The 23,550-nt window shown below is 40.7% G+C and overlaps 1 protein-coding gene across 5 annotated transcripts in view; it reads left to right on the forward strand.

Annotated features, from left to right (window-relative positions):
• The window catches only part of CADPS (calcium dependent secretion activator), a 483,222-nt gene that overhangs the window by 98,733 nt on the left and 360,939 nt on the right, over positions 1 to 23,550 (forward strand). For all 5 annotated transcript variants that reach the window (XM_075998810.1, XM_075998808.1, XM_020284645.2 and 2 more), the window contains exon 2: positions 15,679 to 15,792. In XM_075998810.1, the coding sequence (XP_075854925.1) occupies positions 15,679 to 15,792 (114 nt within the window). The remainder of the gene's footprint in view (positions 1 to 15,678; positions 15,793 to 23,550) is intronic.

A 23,550-nucleotide genomic window follows, 5' to 3' on the forward strand; every position in this document is an offset into this window, starting at 1 on the left:
TTTACAGGCATACTGAGTCTTAGAGACACCAAGCCATGGGCCCAAGGGCACCTTAGATCCAAAATTCAAACTCAAGTAGTCTGAGTCCAAAATGAAGACCTTTAATCACTGCATCCATAGTCTGTAAACTTTTTTGAACACATACCCAAAATATTTTGAAGACATTCCTTTTTTACATTTACTTATTAATAACTAGTACTTTACTAATATACTATGTAGGTAAAAATGTATAAAAGTATAAATTCAAAAAGGATGAGCCAAACTTGGAAATAATGTCTTGAATTTTACTTATCAATGATATGGAAGTGTTTGTACTCTCATTAAAAGAAAATGATAATTAGTATTTTAATCAAGAAATATGCTTGCGTATGGTTTAGTATTTTTGGAAATTGTTGTTTAATGCTTTGTGGATTAGTAACTCAAAGGCCCAGTTCTCAGTTTTTAAAATACTTGATCATAACTGGAAAAGATGCTTCTGAAATATCCTTAGATCCAAATGGAAGATAGGCATCACTGTGCTTTTGAAATCAAGATATTCATGTTTCAATTCTACCCACCAATTATGCAAAGATTTTTTAAAAATCCACTAGTAAATTGCTGTCTCTCCTAGTGTCAATCTGTCATTGTTGTTCAACAAATGTTACATCTTTATATTTTTAAAGAGTCTTCAAAACTTACTAACACTCTTATTTCAAAACCTCTGAAAACTACTTAATTAGGTTTATAAGATCATTTGCAATATTTTAAGCAGATTTTTATGGGCACGTCAAATATATGGATATACCCTTATATCACACAATGAAAGATTCATTTCCAGAAGCAGTTTCTACTTTCTGATTGCTCTGCATAACATCAGTTTTTTTGAGGAGAGTTTGTCTTTGTGTGCTAGATGCTCGATTTTTTTATGTCTTTCTAATTATGATGGCTTCAAGCAGTCATTAGCTAATGTCTCAAGACATAGTATGCACAGGGCATACTGTTAATGATGATGATCCATCTAACAAATATTTTTTCTCATAATTTGGCATTGGGAAGGGATGGCCTCTTGAGACACTTGAACTCATATTTGTTTTTCACCTGATGGACTGATGGTCCAAGGATGTTAAAGACTGATGGAGATTAAGAGAAGTATTGATTCTGCCATTTTCCTACTCGTGCTTATTCTCTTATCTTGAACTTAACTACCTTGGACAGGGATGGAAGGAGGGAAGCTGATGGGTCTTTAATGACATCACGTTGGATTCTTTCCATGAGTCCTTTCAGTTTGGGAAGTGAACAGAGATTTCACCATCATGAACTGGGTGAATACTGCAGTTCTATAAGAAAGGGACTTTGGTATCAGCCAAAAAAAAAAAAAAAAAAAATTGCTGGATAGCAAAAGAAAGGCTCAAGTTATGTGACATTCAAAAAGCAATTTTTTCAAAATGCTTAAAGTACTATTCAAGCAAATGAAACTCATGGTGTTAAGAGGTTAAGACTAAGCATGATCATGGTGGGGAAGTTGAGTTGCTATAAATAGATCTGGTCACTGGCATTCCCTGCCTCTGACCCAACCACCAATACCACCAGAGTTAGATCACTCCTTAACTTAAAAAAAAAAACTGTTTCTAAACTATGGAAATATCAAATGTCTGTACAAAAATAGAGAGGTTAGGGTAACCCTCATGTACCCATCATTCTGCTTATTAATGATCATTTTATGGTCAGTCTATTCCCTTGATGATGTTTCCCATGCTTGAATTATTTTAAAGCAAACCCAAGACATGACATCATTATACTCATAAATATTTTAATATGAGTCTCCAAAATATAAGGACTTGCTTTTCAAACGTAACCCATAATACCGTTATTACACCTGAAATGTTAACAGCAACTCTTTACTATCATGAAATGTCCAGATTCCAATGCCCTTGAAGATCTCTCACACATTTTCTAGTTTGTTCATTCAAATTGAATTCCAAATAAGGTCCATACATTGTAATTGATTGATATGGCTCTTATGTGTATTTTAATTTATAGATTTCTCTCTCTCTCTCTCTCTTTTTTTGCTTGCAATTTTTTCTTGAAGATATTAGGTCATTTGTCTTGGAGAGTGTCCTACAGTCTGGATTTTGCTGGTTATACTCCTTGATGTTATTTAACATAGTCCTCTCCACTCCTCATAAATTGGTAATAGGATCCAGTGACTATCACATTAAGATTTAATTCTTCTACAAGAATACCTCTGGGGCAGTATTTGTACTTCCATCAGTAGTCACATAACGACTGGTTCTCTCTCTTTGGAGAATGTTAATAGCCATCAGTGACAATGGCTAGATCCAGTATTTTATAGGAGGTTGGGTCGGGGCGATAGTGTATCATTCTCTTTTCATGTATTAGCTGCAAGAAGTCTATAAAGAGGAAGTTTGTTTCATCAATTATTTATTTGCACTCTGAGATACAGTTCATGCAGAAAAAGCACACACACACACAAAAGCTTGATATTTTATGTTTTCAAAATAATGGATTGGTTCCTTAACATCCTTGGAGTGTGATCAATTCCTTTTTTTTTTTTTTTATTCTGTTTTGGTTTGGTTTTTGAGTAATGTTATAACTTAAATGTATTTGACATCCTATATCTTATGTAATCATTATTTTTATTGATTCTCAAACCATCTGTGGCCGATGGGAGCTTCCTTTAATTGGTTCCTGAGTCCTTTTAACAAGATCCCAGAGGTGTGTGATACCTTCCTTTATTTCTGGTAAGAGAAGGGTCATCACGTCCATTCTTTGCCTCATACGGGGTATGGGCAATTGCTTCAAGGAGCCCTGGTCAATTTTTATGTGAAATGGTATTCGGAGATCACACTATAGAAATCATGTTCATTTTCAGCTTTGGTTTGTCTTCCGTCTTTACAATACAAACACGTGTGTATGCCTCTGTGTGTGTATGCGTGTGTATTTCTCCTCCTCTCTTAGGTGAATGGTACCATGCTATACGTGTTATTTCTTCATTAGAGCCTGTCTTGTGCAAAAACTACCAAGAAGGGGAAATCTCTTTGTTTCCCTCTTGTGTTTTGATAGACAAGTAAGGTTTTGCCAAGTGAAGAAGATAGAAAGAAAGGCTTTTAAGTGGCATCAATAGCCAAAAAAGGAAAAAGAACGATGCATGAGTGGCATGGTGTAGAGTTGCTAAAAAACTTGAACTATGATTAGCCAACCATAGGGACAGCGTTCTAGACGCAGCACAAGACGTTTATCGTTTCCTAATTGCAGACAAATATCACAAGGGACGGGGGGAAAGAGCTTTCCTCAAACTGATTTCCGTAACAGTCCACGAAGTTTCCCTGTGTGCTTTCCAATACACAAAATAAACCCTGCTTGTCCGTTGATAGGACAAGTGGCATCGCTCAGCTTTGAAGGATGTCCACCCTCTCCGCTGCTTCCAAGAGGAACCAAGACTATTTATTTCCCTGTCAGAAGGAGCAAGAGTCATTGAATCACCGATGCCTTGAGATTATCAATAATACAAAGTCGCAGAGGGAGAATTGAGCAGCCAAGGATAAATATCCCATTTTAATAAGCCAGAACACATTTGTGGGTACAAAAAGGTCTCTGAAATCTCTGTACAATCTAGCTGGCTCGTATTGCCATAAGACTTGTTCCCACTTGAGTGGCAGAATGTTTTGTTCTTCCCTGGGCATGCTAAGAAATGCATTGTGTGTGCTGCTACCTTTGGGTCCCTTCAAAGTACATCTCAGTTTGCACATTTTTTGTGTGTGTATGTGTGTGTGTGTGTGTGTGTGTTTAATAATATACTTTATTTTTTAGGGGAGTTTTAGTTTTATTTAAGCAGAAAGTACAGAGAGTTCCCACATAACTCCCTGTCACCCCTTCCTCCAACACAATTTCCCCTAATATTAACATTTTGCATCAATGTGATATTTTTGTTATAATTGATGAGCCAAAACTGATACTTTATTATTACCTAAAGTCCCTGGTTTACATTAGGGTGTGCACTTGTGTTTTTTTTTTTTTTTTTTTGAGACAGAGTCTCGCTTTGTTGCCCAGGCTAGAGTGAGTGCCGTGGCGTCAGCCTAGCTCACAGCAACCTCAAACTCCTGGGCTCAAGTGATCCTTCTGCCTCAGCCTCCCGGGTAGCTGGGACTACAGGCATGCACCACCATGCCCGGCTAATTTTTTTTTATATATATATCAGTTGGCCAATTAATTTCTTTCTATTTATAGTAGAGACGGGGTCTCACTCTTGCTCAGGCTGGTTTCGAACTCCTGACCTTGAGCAATCCGCCCGCCTCGGCCTGCACTTGTGTTTTTTTGCATTTCCCAGTTTCAGCTCACCTTCAGATTGGCCCCATTTCTTCTCCCTGCCATTCTGGATCCTAAATGGAAATTGCTAGAACAACCAGCCAAGGTCCCCACATTCCTCCAAATCACCCCCAGCCTAAAGAGTGAGTGCCGAGCGGTTGTACTTTCTCTCCCTGTTTGTGACTGACAGGACAAGGTTCTTATCTAAATCAAGTTCAGTGAAGCCCATGGTCATGGTTTATGAGGCGTTACATCGAAGAGTCATACATAACCTATACATAGATTGCTTTCACGTGGTTTTCAGCATTTTCTCTGGAAATAATTGCTACTGAGAATGTACTATTACACTTCGAAAGACCCAAGATGGTATTTAGTGATTAATGATCTCACATGTGGCTGTGCTGATCTTTTGAATCTGGGCTCCAGCCAAATGGAAAACTCTGCCATTCCATTTTCAATAGTTACGACTTTATTTTTGAACTGCCTGTTGTGCAGGCTCATGCTGGCAGTCGCCTCTAATCCTTGTCTTTTGAGTCAGCAGGGTCTAGAATATAAACTGACAAGGGAAATTCTTGCTGTGTCTTCTAAGGAGGTCGCCCATTTTTTAATCTCTGTCTTTCCTTACTCATATTGTTCCCTGCCCGAAATCTCTCTCTCTTCTCTCACCTTCCTTTCCTTTCCCTTCTCTTCCCTACTCCCAGCTATTCCCGTTTCTGCAAACTGAGATTCTAGACACTATTTGAGTCCCTCCTACCCTCAGATATCACAGCTTATGTGAAACTTTCTCCTGATTCTATCCTGACCCTCAGAACTCATTTTTATCCCCTGATTGTGCAGGCTGTCAAGTCATGTCAGTGTCCTGTACAAAACGCTCCAATGGTGTCCCGTCATACTTTGAATTGAATCCCAGCAGCCAAGAGCTTGCGCCATGCTCTGTGTTCTCTGCCTACTTTATTCTCCTGCTCTGTTTTCTCCAAGATCATATCCTACACTCTCCTCTTTACTGCCTCCCTGTGTGGCATTCATAGCTGCTCAGGTCTGTTGATTCCCTAGATCAGTGGTTCTCAACCTAAATTGCACACACCTGTCAGGGTCTGCAAGGTAAATCTTGTAATAATACGGAGACATTATTTGCTTTTTTTTGTCACCATGTTGCTTTTTGCAATTAATGGTGCAATAGCAGTGGTGAGTGAAACTTGCTGGTACCTAAGCACAAACCAAAGCAGTGTTGCCAAACCACGCGAGTAGTCATCGTAGTCCTCATGGCCACGTACTTGCTGCCAACTTCATCGGATACTTTCCTTGATGAAGCAGTAGAAATTATGAATTTTATTAGATTTCGATTCTTGAGCACACACCTTTTTAATATTCTACGTAATGAAATGGTAAGTGCACAGAAAGCACTTAGGCTGAATAAACAAGGGTCACGGGTGTCTCATGTGTGATTGAGTTGCCAGCTAAACTAGCCCTTCCCCCCCCCAATAGAACAAACCCTTTTTACTTGAAAGAACAACTGGAAGACAAATTGATGTATTTCACAGATATGTTCCAGAAAATGAATGGGGGAACCTTTTACGTTATGAAAAACAACTGACAGTCTTTTTTTGCCAATGGCAAAACTTGAGATTTCAATTCACCACTGTAAGCTAGTTTCTTGATAATGAAGGACTTTGTCAGTGCTATTAGTGATAGTGTTAAGTGATATGACTTTTCGTATATTGTGTAATAAAATGTGTAAACGTTTGGAATATTTACATACATCAATGAATTAACATTTTTATATGACCAATATGTTTTTTAAAAAAAATGAATGAGTAAAAGATTCATTCAAAGAGCAAGACAGACCAGTGGATTTTAATGTAATAGAGTATAAAAAGCTAATCAATATGGTATTCAGGCCGGGCGCGGTGGCTCACGCCTGTAATCCTAGCTCTTGGGAGGCCGAGGCGGGCGGATTGCTCAAGGTCAGGAGTTCAAAACCAGCCTGAGCAAGAGCGAGACCCCGTCTCTACTATAAATAGAAAGAACTTAATTGGCCAACTGATATATATATATAAAAAAAATTAGCCGGGCATGGTGGCGCATGCCTGTAGTCCCAGCTACTCGGGAGGCTGAGGCAGAAGGATCACTCGAGCCCAGGAGTTTGAGGTTGCTGTGAGCTAGGCTGATGCCACGGCACTCACTCTAGCCTGGACAACAAAGTGAGACTCTGTCTCAAAAAAAAAAAAAAAAAAAATATGGTATTCAGTTTTATATTGCAGATGACTTTAAGAAAATATTAATACCACCACTTGAGCTTTAGTATAGTATCAGAGATATACTATCCACATTTATCTGAAAAGATAAATTATTAAATTTTATTAAATTAAATTATCAAATTATTAAATTAAATTATTAAAAACATTCCTCCCTTTTCCAAGAACATGTCTGTAGAAGGCCAAATTTCCTTCATACACTTGTAGACTTCAACCAGAACAGCATTTCATAACCGCCTGAATGCAGGAACAGAAATGAGAACCCAACCGTCCTCCACTAATTTCTAAAAGAGATCTGCAAGCTATAAAATGTTGCCATTGTTTTCACTTTTGTTTTAGAAATATCATTATTTTCATGAAAGTGTGTTAACATATAATGAGTTTATTATTATTTTTAATGAATTAATATGATAAACTTCCCAGTTTTAGTATCTACTATAGTATATATCAATGTCTAGAACATAACTTGTATAAACAACATCTCTTTGGACTCCTCAGTAATCTGGAAGAGTGTAAAGAGACTTCAAACCAAAAAGTTTGAGCACTGTGGCAGCTAGCCAACTCTTAATGAGGCCTTCAGGTCTGAAATTCCATTTTGACCACCTGCCAGAAGAATCTAAATGAATGGTACCTGAGTGCCTCTAATTTGGAAAAATATATTCTTATTTTTTAAAAACTGTAATGATTGGGTTCAAGGGTAGAAAACCCTCGTCCTACTGAAGAACAGCTTCTAAGATGTTTTGTGCATAGGAAGGTAAAAGGCGACCTCTTCCTTCTCTTCCAACTCCCCTTCCAACCTTTTCCTCCTCTCATTCTATCTTCAATCCAACTGCCAGCCTCAACTCCCTGCTAGAGGCACTTCTGTTTGTTTCCTCTTCTACTAGATAACTGTTTCCATCTTAACAAATATTAAATTCTGTCTCCATGTTCACTTCCCTTTAGGTCCTAGAACTCTTTGTTGCAGTATCATCTGATCATCTTATGTTGCTTTATTCTTTTCTCCCAACCAGATAAGTTTTTAGGAATAAACATGACTGATTGGTCTCTCCATTATTTAATAATTTAAAAGTTAATTTTTAAAAGGAATCATTAGCTTAAAGATCTTCAGCCGCTACCCTAAATGTTTCTTAAATGAGCAAGAACATATATATATGTGTGTGTGTGTGTGTGTGTGTGTGTGTGTGTGTGTGTAGCAGATTTTAAAATTTTTTCTAAACAAGCACTTCTTAAAATGTGGTCAATGTATGCAAGCTGATGGCATGTATCTATTTTAACTATAGCTAGCACAGAAATCCTCTGATTTCATAGATACTGCTTAGAACAAGTTTCAGTAAAAAAAAGAAAAGTGATTTGAAATATATTTAAAGCAAAAGTAAAAAGTAACTAGTAGTGCAGTGGGCGCCTGGGGAGGGCATACTCATGAAGAGTATTACTTGAGTAATTGAACTATTACTTGAATAATTGAATTATGAGAAATGATGTTCCAAAGGGAAGTCCACAGGTACAGCCTCATTGTCACTCTTCCCACCTTCAATATATTTTTGTCCCTTCACTTTCCGTTTCAGAACTGCCCATTCATATTTTTCCATGACGAAGTCTCTCAAATTGGCTTTTTTCTTTAAGCCCCATGAATACAACTCACTTAAAACACCTTTTTCAGAATATGTTGTGTAAATATACATAATCTAGCAGGTGAGAAGAATTTTTTGCAAATAAGTAAATATTTGGTTAGGACGATGTGATTTCTAAATTTCCTAAAAGCAAGACTCCATTTAGGGTGGAAAATATTTTAATCTGGTTGTAGGAAGAGAATGTTTTATTTGTTAATAAAATTCATGGCCTAATGTCAATTTTTGATAACTTGGAGGAAAGGAAATTAAATAATCCCTCTAAATCTAATCCCTCTAGATTAACAGATGATTTTTAAAGCGCTTGTTGATTTGGTATTTTTGTGAGTGTTCTATAATTAAGAAGAGTTTTTTTAAAACCTCTCTTGTTTGCCAATAATTTCTTTTTTTCAAAATAAAAAGCAAAGCCCATATCATCAGATGGCAGTATACAATACTGACATTATACTTTAAGCAGAGAAGAACCTCACGTTTGTGTGTAATTGGAACATCTCTGGACACTCAAAGACAATATTCTACGCACTGTTGCTTACCCTTAGCATGCTGCCATTGCAGAATAATTCTTTTAGGGTCAGCATTGCTTCCCCCTTCTTTTCTGACACAGTTGCTGCTCTTAGGGGAGGCACACTAACCAACAAGTACCTTAGTGAGCATGATTTCTCTCATGACTGGAGAAAGCCACGTGTATCCGTTAGGAAGGCACTGGGCTGCAAGTAAGAGAAAAGAGGCAGTGACTTGAGCAAGTAGGGATTCATTTTCTTCTCGCATAATGAAAAGGCCAGAGATGGGTGTTTATAAACATTTGTTCAGCTACCCAAAAATATAAGGACCAACATCTCTGTGACAGCTCTAAACAATATTTGTGTATTCTCAGCAGAGGAGGCATCAGGAAGGGAAAGGGCTATACCACCAAGTGTGCTCTTTTTTATAAGGTTTTTGATCACTTCCTTGGAAGACGCCCAGTAGTTTTCTGCCCCTGCCACCTGGCCATCCATACTTGCAAGAGAAACTGGGAAAAGTGCATTTGATTTTCTAGCCCCTAAAATGGGAGGGCCAAAGAAAAAGGGGGTTAAGATTGCCACATCAATGTATCTTCAAAAGACTGAATAAATAAGAAAATAAAGGAACATTGAAAGAATATTAAAAATTAGGTCTGGCACAGTGACTCACACCTATAATCCTGGCACTTTGGGAAGCCAGGGCAGCAGGATTGCTTGAGGCCAGGATTTCGAGACCAGCCTGGGCAACATAGCGAGACCCTGTCTCTACAAAAAAAAAAAAAAAAAAATAGAAAAATTAGCTGGGCATGGTGGCCTGCACCTATAGTCCCAGCTACTCAGGAGGCTGAGGCAGGAGGATCATTTGAGCCCAGGAGTTTGAGGTGCTAGTGAGCTACAATGGGCCACTGCATGCTAGCCCAGGCAACAATGCAAGAGCAAGACCCTGTCTCAAATATATGTGTGTGTATGTGTGTGTGTGTGTGTGTGTGTGTGTGTGTGTATTAATGAAAGGCAAAAAGAAAAAACTACCAATAATACTTCTTATATTGTTTTTATTGTTAATTGCATCCTTACTCTATGCAAGATCCTACACTATGCACCTTGCATACATTTTCTCATTCAGTCCTTACTCAAAAATCCAAGCACTCTCCCCTCTTTACAGGGTAGAGACCCTGAGTTATCAACTTGCCCAGGGTCTTGCAGCAAAGCTAGGATCTGACGTGAGCTTGCTCTGATCTCCACATTTCCTTTCCCAAGACCACCTGTTAGAACATGCAGTTTTCTCCCCACCGTAGATCCCAGTTCGTGCTTCTTGATTAGGATGCAGCCGATTACAAACTACCTGAAACACCGTGGGAATTGTTAGGACTTGGTTAATGAGGTCGGGATTGAACCAAGAACGCTTGAATAGTTCCAGCCAACGCTGCGGTGGCACTTTCTTCTGCGACAATTGCCTTTCATTTTTTGTCAGGTTTTCTGCTCGTGAAATTTTCATGACTGTAATTCTGAATTCTGACCTTGATGCACAAGTGGTTTCTATACATATTAAATGCTTTTAGATGGGCTTCTATTTTGGGAGAGTTTTCTCTGTAAGCGGCTCATCGAAGCTCATTTATTTATTTAGAGTCGTACTGTCTGCTACTCCGGGACAATTATTTCAGTTTGTTCATGCAAAGTTCTCCTTCTGGGTTCAGTCCTATCTAGGTCAGTCCACTTCTACCCAGGAATGAGCTCTGTCCCACAAATTGATTCTTAGACTGGCTGTGGTTGGGAGCTTCTAAGCAAGATTTTCATTCACTCATGCACTTGGCAAAGGGTGCTAAGCAGTTGAAGATGAATACGTGATCTCTGCCTAAACTCTGAGAAACATGAGAGCCAAGACTGTGCCTTGATCTATTTGTATCTCCAGAGCTAATACTGTGGCTGGTGCACATTAAGCCCTCAAGAAGTTCATGTAGTCATTCAACAAATATTTGTTTGCAGCCCGTTTGTGTGCCAGGCACTAGAAGCATAGCAGCGAACAACACAGACACGGTCCTTGTACTTGTGAAATGTATGTTCTCATGGCAGAGGTAGGCAGTGATGAGTAAGCACGATTTCAAAGTGAAGAAAGAGGACCCAAATGTCCATCAGTAGGAAAATGATAAATTATGGTAGAGTCACACCAGGGCATACTGCTCAGCATTGGAAGTGAACAAGCTCTTGTCACACCCAACCACAAGCATGAATCTCATGATATGTGACATTGATCATATATCGATCTCAACTCCAAAAACAGGCAAAACTAATCTATGATGGCAAAAGTCAGGCTAGTGATCACCTTGGGGACATACAGGAGCTTCAGGGACTTGGGGAATGTTCTTCATCTATATGAGAGTTGGTTACAGGGGAAAGTTTGCTTTGTGAGAATTCTTCATGCCCTGTGCTTCTTTTTCTTATTTTTTTCTTATTTATTTTATTTTTATTATTTTTTATTTTATTTTATTTTAGTATTATTTTTTTTCTTATTATTTTTTCTTATTTTTCTGCATGTGTGTTGCAAGTTAATAGACTTATCTTAGGGAAGACGAGTGCTGACTGTCACAATGGCTGTGAAGGAAATGCCGGGGTCCAGGCCAGCATGTTAGACTCAGGAGTTAGGGAAGACCTTCCTGGGAGGCGCTGGCTCGGTGGAACCCTGCAGTGGCCGCCTTGGGGACAAGCAGGAGAACAGAGTCCCTGGAGCAGGGGAACAGCAGGGCGAAGGCTCTCGGGCAGGAAAGGTTGGGGCACACTTAGAGGCAGAGAAGAGAGGCCAGGGTGCCAGAGGGCGGAGTGAACAGAGAGCAAGTGGGAGGAGACGAATTGAGGAGCCGACAGAGGCTGCATGTGGCAGAGCTTTGGGACCATTTCGTTTATGGTCTGCTCCTTTTCGTTTGACTCTTCTTTGGTGCCAGGCAGATCTTGGGGTGTGTCACCACATTTCCCTTGAATCTTTCCAGCAAACCTGGGAAGTAGGTCTTATAATCCCAACTTCTTTACACCAGGAAGCAAGGCTCAGTAGCTTGGCCAAGGTGACCCAGCTTGGAAGTGAATGCCGCCAACCAGGATTTGGGACTGTGTCTCTCGCTCCCATTCCTGGGTTCTCAACTCCTGCCTCTATGCGCTAGTGTTTACGTAAATGGCTGTGTCACAGCGTGATACGTGCACCCTTATGATTGCAAACAGAATGCCGAGGAAATAGACTCCACTTGGGAGGGGCTAGACCACTAAGACAGGCGTCCTGGAACCGCAGCCACGGGCCACATGCGGGCCACCTAGCACATTTATCCAGCCCTCCGGGTGTTTTTGCCGCCGCTGCCTGTCCTGCTTAGCAGCCAACTCGTCCTGGGCCCACAGTGTGCACTCTCCAACGGTCTGAGGGACAGTGAACTGGCCCCTGTTTACAAAGTTTGAGGACTCCTGGTCTAAGACGAAAGATGCATGGGTATAAAATCTCCCCGTAGGCTGCCATTCTCGAAGGAGCAGTGTGTGCAAGGACTCTCAGATGAGAATCGATCGTCACAGTAGCTAACACTGACTGAGCACTCATCCTGAGCTAGCTTCTGCACTGGGCATTTTACTTATCCCAGTTAATCCTCACAACAAGCCTATGAGGTCGATATTGGCCCCATTTTACAGATGGAAAAACTGAGCTACAGAGAGGTCAGTCATTTTTGCCCAGTGAGATGCAGCTAGTGAGTTGACTAAATGAATACGTGCTTGCTTAATTAGTGATGAGAAAAGTAGTGAACGTGAACTTGCAGGTTGCTAAACCCAGACTTAGACGCAGTCCTGCGACTGAAATCTCTGTCCTAGCTCTCCTGCTGAGAGCTGGGGTGCCGAGGGACACGTGGGATGCTTTGTGTGTCTTCATGATGCCTGTTCTCAGAACTTGACTGGAATTGGTGTTCCCAAAAGGCCTTTCTCTTTTGAGGGTTTTATATTCTGTGATGTCTCCTCTGAAATCCTAAAACATAGTTTCATGTGCTCTTTTGTATGCTTTTTCCTCGCCATCTAGACTACAGGGTCCCTGAGGACAAGCCCTTATTTCTTTTGATTCCTTAGTGCGTAGGCCTGGCCCATGGGACCACGGGTTGAGGGTGTTTTGTTGACCCCTGAACCCGCGGGGCCCGGTACGGGGCTGGGCAGAGAGTGGGCGCTCTGTAAATATTTCTTGAATAAACGAGCACTGTGCTTACTTAGCAAAAGGTTAAAGAGATAATGGATTTGGCTTGAGTCAACAATCAATCTGGATCATTCAGATGGTGTGCACATAATTTTATTTCAATTATTTAAGCATTGAAGACAAAAGTAAGGTTTATTAGTTTCCCATTCCTCTCTCACCCCATCAACCCACCCCGGCCCACCCCAAAAGCACACGAAGCTGGAACTGACCCTGTCTTGGATGGAATTCTGAGCAAGAAATTCTGTGAAATGCCTTGGTTGGTCTCGTGCTATAAGGATTTGCAACCTAGCCCGGTTAAGGCTGGCGCACTTAAAAGAAATTTATGTTATAGTGTCATTTTTATGACCAAATAAACTGCCACCTAATATTTCAGTTCAAATAGTTTCAAGCACATACAAAATAACTATGATTTTCTCTTCAAGTCCCCTTAAACCAAGATCCCTGGGTCAGAGCAGGAACCACGTAAGTGACTTAGAAGTGAGTTTGTTCCAAGATTTAAGGCCTGCGCCTAAAGTGAGACACCTCAGGGTGAGATAAAATTTAGTTCCTTAAACCCAGCCCTGATCTTCAAAGGCTCTTATCAGGTCAAGTCCAAATATGAGTGGCTTTTCCAAGATGACACAGGCTGGGCATGGTGGCTCATGCCTATAATCCTAACACTCTGGGCTGCAGACACGGGAGGATTACTTGAGGTCAGGAGTTCAAGACCAGCCTGAGCAAGAGCGAGACCCCGTCTCTACTAAAGATAGAAAAATTAGCCGGGCATGGTGGCGCATGCCTGTAGTCCCAGCTACTCGGGAGGCTGAGGCAGGAGGATCGCTTGAGCCCAAGTTTGACGTTGCAGTGCGCTATGATGATGCCACTGTACTCTACTCTGGGCAATCAGGTGAGATTCTGTCTCAAAAAAAAAAAAAAAGGAACCAAGATGACCCACAGGCCAACAGAACTAGTACTGGAATGGTGATCTTCTTACTTTTTCTACTGGAACAGTGGTTCTCAGACGCAGTCTCCCATTATCAATTACGAAGTATAACTTTTTACAGAAAGTTTAACTTTTTAAAGTTAAACCTTTTTACTGTTTAAAAGAGCAAAGTGTTAGCTGTTTTATGTAAATTGTAATATAAATTAGAAGTGATTAAAGGATATTAAAAAATAATATATATTTTATAGGCTTCATTCATTCATTTAACCCAGGGGTCCTCAAACTTTTTAAACAGGGGGCCAGTTCACCGTCCCTCAGACCGTTGGAGAGTGTGCACTGTGGGCCCGGGACGAGTCGGCTGCTAAGCAGGACAGGCAGCGGCGGCAAAAACTCCCGGAGGGCCGGATAAATGTGCTAGATGGCCCACATGTGGACCGTGGGCTGTAGTTTGAGGATGCCTTATTTAACCAGTACTTTGTTGGTGCCTGGCACATGGTAAGGCACTAAGCTAAACCCCAGGGAACATCAATGAACAAGACGGCAGGAAAAGACGGATCATCTAACACATGCTGTCAGAACTAACCAGTAGTTAAACAGGTGCGCTGTGGAATCACAAAGCAGGAAGACCCACCCCGAGCTAGCGGTTAGGAAGGGCTTAAGGGCTTCATAAGTTGGTACTGCTCATGTTGACACTGAAAAACAGCAGCTAAGAGGTGAAGGAGGGAGAATAGTCCAGAAATATTTTAGGAATGTTTTCCTAAGAGGAAAGAAAGGTAGGATTGATAAGGCAGAGAACTGCACATCCTGAAAGTGCATCCTTGAACTGAACATCATCTATCATGTAGTCATGGATGTAACAGCAGCAAAAACGTTTGAGAACCCCTGCACATTGCTATATTGCACTTAGCAAGATATTTCAGACCATCTGAGGGGCTTGTGCAGGGGTATGGTTTCTACTAAATGTTTAACAATCATCTCTTAGGGGAAAAAAAAATCCTGCATTATAGCATTTGCCAATTTCCGTGGTGTAAATATTCCCACCCTGGGAATAAGCAAAGCTGCCGAGGAGATACCACTGAGCATGGAGTTGGGAAGAGATGTGTGGCACTGTAGTTTCTTCCACAGGGATCCTGATATTTTCCTCTGTAGTGGCCAGTTTATTTGGAAGAGCTTCTTTTTAGCTTGATGAGAATGCAGGCATTCAAAAATGATTGAATATTTAATGTTAGCATTTGAGTAACAGAAAAGAATGTGGGGTGTTAACAATCTAACTGCTGTCTTCATTAGTAATGCTTTAGAGCAGGGGTCCTCAAACTTTTAAACAGGGGGCCAGTTCACTGTCCCTCAGACCATTGGAGAGTGCGCACTGTGGGCCCGGGACGAGTCGGCTGCTAAGCAGGACAGGCAGCCAGAGGGCCGGATAAATGTGCTAGGCAGCCCACCTGTGGCCCGCAGGCCGTAGTTTGAGGACACCTGCTTTAGAGAGTCTTAGATTCGCTTTTCCAGGGGAGTCTAATCCTCTATATCATTTCCATCATGCAAATATCACAGATGTAAGTAACATCACAAGCACAGAAGAAAGTAAAATGTAAAATAATCAGGAGGCAATGATTTTTGAGTATTACAAATGTGTTACCTTTGTTTCCATGTGATTTAACTGTCATTTATATTGTTTTTGAATTGTGGGTGCATTTAACACTGGCTCATAAGAGTTTCCATGAATTTAGCCATCAGCTCTCACGCACCTGTTGCAAGCCAGCTCCACCATCCTAACGGGCCTGGCATCTTCAGCATAAGGTGACACCGTGATCCTTGTGGTCAGCAAGTTCTCATGCTCTGCTCATTTCTCTGTTCCTTACAGATCAGCAAACAGCAGCTGCAGACAGTCAAGGACCGGTTCCAGGCTTTCCTCAATGGGGAAACCCAGATCGTGGCTGACGAAGCCTTCATGAATGCTGTCCAGAGTTACTACGAGGTAAGGGTCGCCATGCAGACGAAGTTCTGAGCTACTGGCCAATGGGAACGGCAGCTTTGGTGTTCTACGGGATTACCCCTCCCAAGGCAGAGGGCTTGGTGGTTGGGTATGCTGTTAAGGAGTGGCAGCATTTTGTTTTGGGGAAAACTGTAAAGATACACTGCTGTTGACCAACTGATTCTTGTACCAGCCAATGTGCTGAGTGTTTGCCGTATGATTTGTAACAGTCTTACGAGTTAAGATTGATGAGGGTCCCATTTTACCGATGAAGAGACTGAGGGTCAGAAAGGTTAAGTCGGTTAATTCAGGGTCACACAGCTATTAAAATGTCACAACCTGAGACTTTAGGGTGTCGGGGGCATTTTCCCACCACTTACACCATTTCTGAGGCGTGTTAGCACTTCCCAAGGTAGGTGGCTTCGTGAACCTTCTTATTTTTTCTATTAAAATGCCACTTTGGGTTCTTTTCTGGAGGTTAGAACACTGTCCAAAATGCAGTACTCTTCTCTAGAGAAAACTGGCAAAAGAGTGACTATGTCCTGAGTATATATCATAAGTAAATTGTCTCACCGCTAGACCTCACAGGTTCATTTATCAGTAAAGCGGATTTGCAATTCCACAGATATTTTTAAATTGTCTAAGTGTTCTTTCTCAGTGTGCACGTTGGCTATTGTCTGCACATGATTAAGGAAATGGGCGTGCCATACCTTCCTATTGGCAAATATTTCCCACTATGCATATTTTCAAAAATGATTATTTGGTCATTGAAAGACATTTTATTATACTTTTTGAAAATTTTATTTTTTATTTCTATAAAATGAACACATTTTAATGTATCAGTAATATCTCATTCATAATCAATTAAATCATAACATTCATTTCAAATGCACTTTAAAGTAACTTTGGGAACATATTTTTATGGGTACATTCAATGGTCTAAGCACAAAAACTCCTAATCTATACCTTGAAAGAAAAATGTAAATTACTACACACACCTTTTTCTAGACCTGAGCAACTATGTTAAATTAAAGAGGTGATAAATTCATATAAATTGACTAAAAGAAAGGCAGATACCATCATTACAATTAGCTATGACAGATTCCTTTTGCTCTCTTTAAACAAGTAAATAATGATTGGCCAAAATTTGTTAGAGGAAGTGGATCTAGTAGTTTTGTATTAAGAACACATAGAAAAGAGTATGATAAACAATATGTGTGGTTGTTAAGGAACAAATAAAGAAGATGAAATCACCTGAGTCTTGAGTAAGTTAGATTACATCAACATCACAGATTATTTATTAATATCTCAACATATTAATTAGAGATACAGAAAGTTAAATGCATCATATAGTTGGATACTTTTGTTTATATATTAGTTCCAATTTAATGGTGAGTACATATGGTGTTTGTTTTTCCAATATTGTGATACTTCACTTAGAAGAGTACCTTATATTAATCTATTTTAATCTGCACCAGATAAATATTCTTTGTATTTGGAATCCTATGCCTAAAATGTCTTATCTATCCATTGCCAAGCCTAGATTAAAATAATTAAAAAACAACTCCTAAGCACTAAAATCTCATGGTATCCTGCCATATGCAATTGGAATAATAATGATAAACTGTAACATAAGTAGAAGAAAATCTAACAGAATCTGATTTTTCTCTATGGTATTGTTTTCCTGATTTTCTCCCTTCCCTCCTTCCTTTCTTAAATTATTATATAGAAAATTTTTCAGAACAAAAATTTTTGTGCTCCTGCTTTGCTGGTGCTCTTAAGTATATCTGGCCCTTGGTTGATCCAGTCCACAATGGATGCTTTCACTGTGTTGATTGAAGCCTTGGTGGAGAAATCCTGATTTAATAAAACTCCCCTTCCCACTTGCTAAAGTACTTCACTCCTTCCTTCATGGAAAGAATAGAGCAAGACTGCAATTAGATCTTGCGAAAATATTATTGACTGGTTTGCTAATTAGCAATTAATAGTAAACAGCCTTTGTTTTTGTGATGTGTGTTAGGTCCGACCACAGACTGATTTTATGCATCATTTCCTTAAGGAAATTTCTGTCTGGATCGCTCTTAGAAGTCAAGTTGATTTTTATATTTGTCTGAATGTAAATCTTTTTTGATTTTTACAATTAGCATCCATTATTGCCAATGAGTGTCAAATTTGGCCGCTTTATCTGATGTGGTGCAATTTTTCGGTTGGATTTCGTGGGGAGTAGAAATGAGATTTGGAATCACAATGATGTATGGCAGCGAATAAGTTGAATACATTTAACAAAGATTTTCTTTAGAAACTACCCAGGAATGAAATTAATTTTTTCCCTTTTTTTTTAAAGTTCTAAACGCCAGTGGGAGAGTAATGGGCAACCCCTTGTCAGGCCAAATTCTTACCAATAGTTCTCCATGTTTAAAGTCACACACCAGAGTGTAAAAATTTGTAGACTGCAACTCTTAATTAGAAAGTTCATTTGACTAATGGCATAAATTAAAAGAAAGTGTCATTTCTATCTATTAATTAAATTTGAAAATTAATAGTCATCAGCATACCAATGAGTCTCTGGGAATTACCATCCTATCTATAGTGATCCTTATATTTTCCTCCATAGTGGCTAGTTTATTTGGAAGAGGTTTTTTTTAGCCTGATGAGAATATGGGCATTGAGAAATTACTGAATATTGAATGTTAGCGTTTGAGTAACATGGGAAAGAAAGTGGGGTATTAACGGTGCTGTTTTCATTAGTAATGCATTAGAGAGTCTTAGATTCACTTTTCCAGGGAAGGCTAATCCTCTAAAGCAAAGATTCTCAATCAGAGGATCAGGATTAGCCCTTTACTCGGGTAAGCTCCAAGTTGATTTGGCCCCCCTTTCTCCCTTTGCCTTCATTCTTGGGCTATGGAGAAAGTAATACCTCTTCCTCCACCTTATTGTGGGATCCAATTGCTTCTCTGTTCATGTCTATCTTAGTTAGGACTCTCTGGAGTACACATGACTAGTTCAAAACCTAGTTCAAACTGGCTTAAGCCTCAAAAGAGATTTATTTTTTCAAGCAAGTTTATTTTTAACCATTTAGAGATTTTTCTACATTTTTTAGGATGATGCGATTGCAAGTTTATTTTTTAACCATTTAGAGATTTTTCTACATCGTCTAGCTTATTTTTATTATTAGCATGTTTTATTTTCATAATCATTTGAAGCACCTCTTCCTACCTGGGAAAACACAAATTTTACCTCCCTTGAAGCAGGGTAAGTGTAAACATCTAAAATGAAATGTGTTTTTAGAACTTAAAAAATATTCTTCACCAACTAGGGAGAGAATTGATTCTATCAATTTTTTAATTCTATGATTTCTCTGCAGCCTGTGGGCACCACAGCACCATTCTCCCCCTCTAACTTTAATGCACTAATAATGGAATTTTCCAGGTATACATAGTCTCATTGAATCTTGAGAACAAGGATGATCCTCTTACAGATGAAGAAACTGAGGCTTGGACTTGGCTGAGGTCCATGGCCAGTGGGTAGTAAGACTAGAATTCAACCCCATCTTTGTTAGACACCAAGCTCATCCTCTTCATCACTCTGGCCTCTGCCTCCTCCTTGCTGGACTTTCCCCTCAAGAACAAATGCCTTTAAAACGGGCAAAAGTGCTGGGCGCAGTGGCTCACACCTGTAATCCTAGCACTCTGGGAGGCCGAGGCGGGAGGATTGCTCAAGGTCAAGAGTTCGAAACCAGCCTGAGCAAGAGCTGTCTCGACTAAAGTAGAAAAAAATTAATTGGCCAACTAATATATATAGAAAAAATTAGCTGGGCATGGTGGCGCATGCCTGTAGTCTCAGCTTTTCGGGAGGAGGCTGAGGCAGAAGGATTGCTTGAGCCTAGGACTTTGAGGTTGCTATGAGTGAGGCTGATGCCACGGCACTCATTCTAGCCTGGGCAACAAAGCCAGATTCTGTCTAAAAAAGGGGGGGGCAAAAGAGCAGTTACTCTTCTCTTCCTGGGAGGTATCTGTTATAAGGCCATTCAGTAGTTATGGTGGCTTTGCTTATTAGAAAACATATTGCTTCATTTTAGACAAAGAGCTGTTATGACCGAGATACTTTTCTTAAACAGAAAAGTTCCACCATAAAAACTAAACAAGATACGTCACCTTGTGTCAAGGACACCTGCAGTTTTGACCTGTCAACTGTCCTTCCCTTTCTGATAAGAGTAGCTCAAGCCTTCCTTCCATGAACACTTTTGCCACTGCACACAGTGGGACTGTCAATCACAGGACCTCGTCCATCTTTAGCCAAGCAGAGGGCTGTGACCAGAGCTTGACCAATCAGACTTCAGATTCGGAGCGGCACTAGAACGGACCGGGGTTGGAGTAGACTCAGACCAATGACGGGCGTCCATTCTATCTCGCTAGTTGGACTCCTGAAGTTCAACTGTTCTGGTTTGTTCTTTTCTGGAGCTTAGTTATTTCCTATAACAGCACCAGCAAAAACAATGGCTTTTCAGCAGCTCCTGTCATTGCTATTAGATCTATCATCATTACTAGGGCTCAATTTGACCACAGGCAGTTTCCGTTGCTAGCAACTGAAGAGTTCTGTCCCAAACAACATTCGAAGCTAGTTTGACCAAAATCAACCAGGCTTTTGTTAGAGAAGACCAGCTTTAAAATCTCTCCTCCTGCCTCAGCCTCCTGAGTAGCTGGGACTACAGGCATGCCCCACCATGCCCAGATAATTTTTTCTATATATTTTTAGTTTTCCAATTAATTCCTTTCTATTTTTAGTAGAGACGGAGTCTTGCTCTTGCTCAGGCTGGTTTCGAACTCTTGACCTTGAGCAATCCTCCCGCCTCGGCCTCCCAGAGTGCTAGGATTACAGGTGTGAGCCACTGCGCCCAGCACTTTTGCCCGTTTTAAAGGCATTTGTTCTTGAGGGGAAAGTCCAGCAAGGAGGAGGCAGAGGCCAGAGTGATGAAGAGGATGAGCTTGGTGTCTAACAAAGATGGGGTTGAATTCTAGTCTTACTACCCACTGGCCATGGACCTCAGCCAAGTCCAAGCCTCAGTTTCTTCATCTGTAAGAGGACCATCCTTGTTCTCAAGATTCAATGAGACTATGCATACCTGGAAAATTCCATTATTAGTGCATTAAAGTTAGAGGGGGAGAATGGTGCTGTGGTGCCCACAGGCTGCAGAGAAATCATAGAATTAAAAAATTGATAGAATCAATTCTCTCCCTAGTTGGTGAAGAATATTTTTTAAGTTCTAAAAACACATTTCATTTTAGATGTTTACACTTACCCTGCTTCAAGGGAGGTAAAATTTGTATTTTCCCAGGTAGGAAGAGGTGCTTCAAATGATTATGAAAATAAAACATGCTAATAATAAAAATAAGCTAGACGATGTAGAAAAATCTCTAAATGGTTAAAAAATAAACTTGCAATCCCATCATCCTAAAAAATGTAGAAAAATCTCTAAATGGTTAAAAATAAACTTGCAATCCCATCATCCTAAATAACAGTGATTATACCTTGGCACATATCTTTCCAGATAGTTTTAATGTGTATATATAAATATAACTCCTATATCATTATGGGAAATGACTACAAAATATTAATAACCCATTTCTCTTATGTAGCACAGTTGTTTGCAAGCTCCTTCCTACCTCCACAAAAGTCATGCATATGACATACTGTCACCAGTAAACTGTCCTGTTCCCTAACGGGTCCTCCATCCAGGGTCACAAGCCTCTCCCCAGCCCTACCTCATGCCTGCCATGGGAAGACTCTGGCTTACCATGGACATCTTCGGATGCCAATGGAAAAAAATATATATATATACATATATATATATGTGTGTGTATATATATATATATATCTTCTTTCAAGGCTTCATGATATTCTATTAAAAAAATATATCAGCTAGCTTTTATTACATTCTTTCCCTGTGAGAGGCAACAAGCAAACCAACTGGCATGCGTGATCTCATTGCATCCTTACCAAAATCCTGCAAGGGAAGGCTGTTCCAATCCCCATTTTAAAGGTGAGGAAACTAAAGCCAGGAAGACGAAGTGACTCGCTCGGGTGGCAAAGCTAGCAAGTAGCAGAGTCAGGATTTGAACCCAGGAGTTCTGATTCTAGGGCCCGTGCTTCAAAACAAAATACAACATCTACTCTTTCCACTACTTATGTGCCATTTATTCGTGGCAACCAGGTTTGCTTGTAGGTTCCGAAAAACCTTATTAATTCTGACATCTCTAGGGGGGGCAGTTTCTTGCCTGTCCTGGAATGATATGCTTTTTCAGAGCAGGAAAGAATCTATCCTGGCTTCTCAGCCTATCAGCAAAAATATGGGAGCTGGACCAACCTCCCACGCAACGTGTCCAGCTGCTAAGCACTGGTGTGTTTGCAAGTGTCTAAAACAACCTTGAGCTTGTCCAGGGGTGGGGGGAAGGACTGACGGATGAGGGCGAGCTGCCGACTTGACTGCCCTTCACGATTCCGTATTTATTTGTTCGTCTTCCATCTCTCATCATGACCTGTCTGGAAGTTGGCAGAAAAGTAGGGAGGATTTATGGATGTGCTCAGATAGAATGGCGCCTGGGGTTGAAGTCCCCTGGGACAGCCACTGAAAAATAGAAACAGAAACACACACACACACACACACACACACACACACACACACGATACAGATAGGGCTCCCGGCACAAATGAGTTCTGACTATTATTCTATGAGTTCTGCACAAGCACATGGGTACTTGGTGCCTGTGTTCATTACAGCCTGAGACTGGCCCAGGGCCCCCGTCCTTTCTGATAGACAGAGAAGCCAGGACAGATGGTGGGCCTGGAAAGTTAGTTTCCTGCCACCCCTGTGTCCCCAGGGCTGTCCGTCTCCCTGGGGCACTTCACGCCTCCTGCCTCCTTCATCTCCAGCCTCCTTCCTGCATGCTCTTGACATCTCACCCATCTCCCCTCTTTCTGGGGCCTGGAAGTCAAATCCTAGCATAGGACAGACACATTTCAGAGCCCTCTCAGTGCCGTGGCCTGTTTGCAGGACGGGGGATGAACACAGAACACAAAGAGACAGAAAAAGAAAGACACAGACACACACAAAGACTGCGTACAAGACTGCAGCGCAGAACACACCAGTCGTTTTATTTTTATACCCTAAAAAATCAAAGTTACTTCCTTATACATGACCACCCAGGCATTGCAGCAATGGCCATAAATTCCGGAACACAGAGCCTAAGGACACAGATGTCCCCTGGCTCAAGGTTTTCAGGCAGTTGCTCAAAGCATAGGTCACAGACTGAGATAAGCAAGGCTAAGCAAGGCAGCCACAGGGGGCACTTTCTGCCTTCAGTTCCTCCTGGCTGCCCTCCCACTGCCCCCCCCAGCGGCTGTGCCTGTCTTAGGTTGTTCCTCCTCGAGGAATCTTACCTGTCACTGACTATCCAGCCATCTTACAGGGCCAAGCATCAATAATAGGAACAATGTGCTTATCGTGTGGCCTCCAGGCCCCTATTAACGTGGGGCTGGGCAGCTCTTGCCTATTTGCAGAAACTCAGACCTTGTTTGTTACATGTACCTTGTTTGTTACACATTACTCTTAAATATTCTGGGCAGAACACGTACTCTATTTTCTAAATTTAAATCTAAGCTGGATAAGTTTTTGTTAGTACCCAACATCTCAGTTCAATCCCTGTCAAAGAAGGGCGGCTGGGTTAACTTCCTGGGCAGCAAAGGACAGTGAGGTCGATGGAG

The sequence above is a fragment of the Microcebus murinus genome, chromosome 30 (genome assembly GCF_040939455.1).
Source record: "Microcebus murinus isolate Inina chromosome 30, M.murinus_Inina_mat1.0, whole genome shotgun sequence".
Taxonomy (NCBI): domain Eukaryota; kingdom Metazoa; phylum Chordata; class Mammalia; order Primates; family Cheirogaleidae; genus Microcebus; species Microcebus murinus.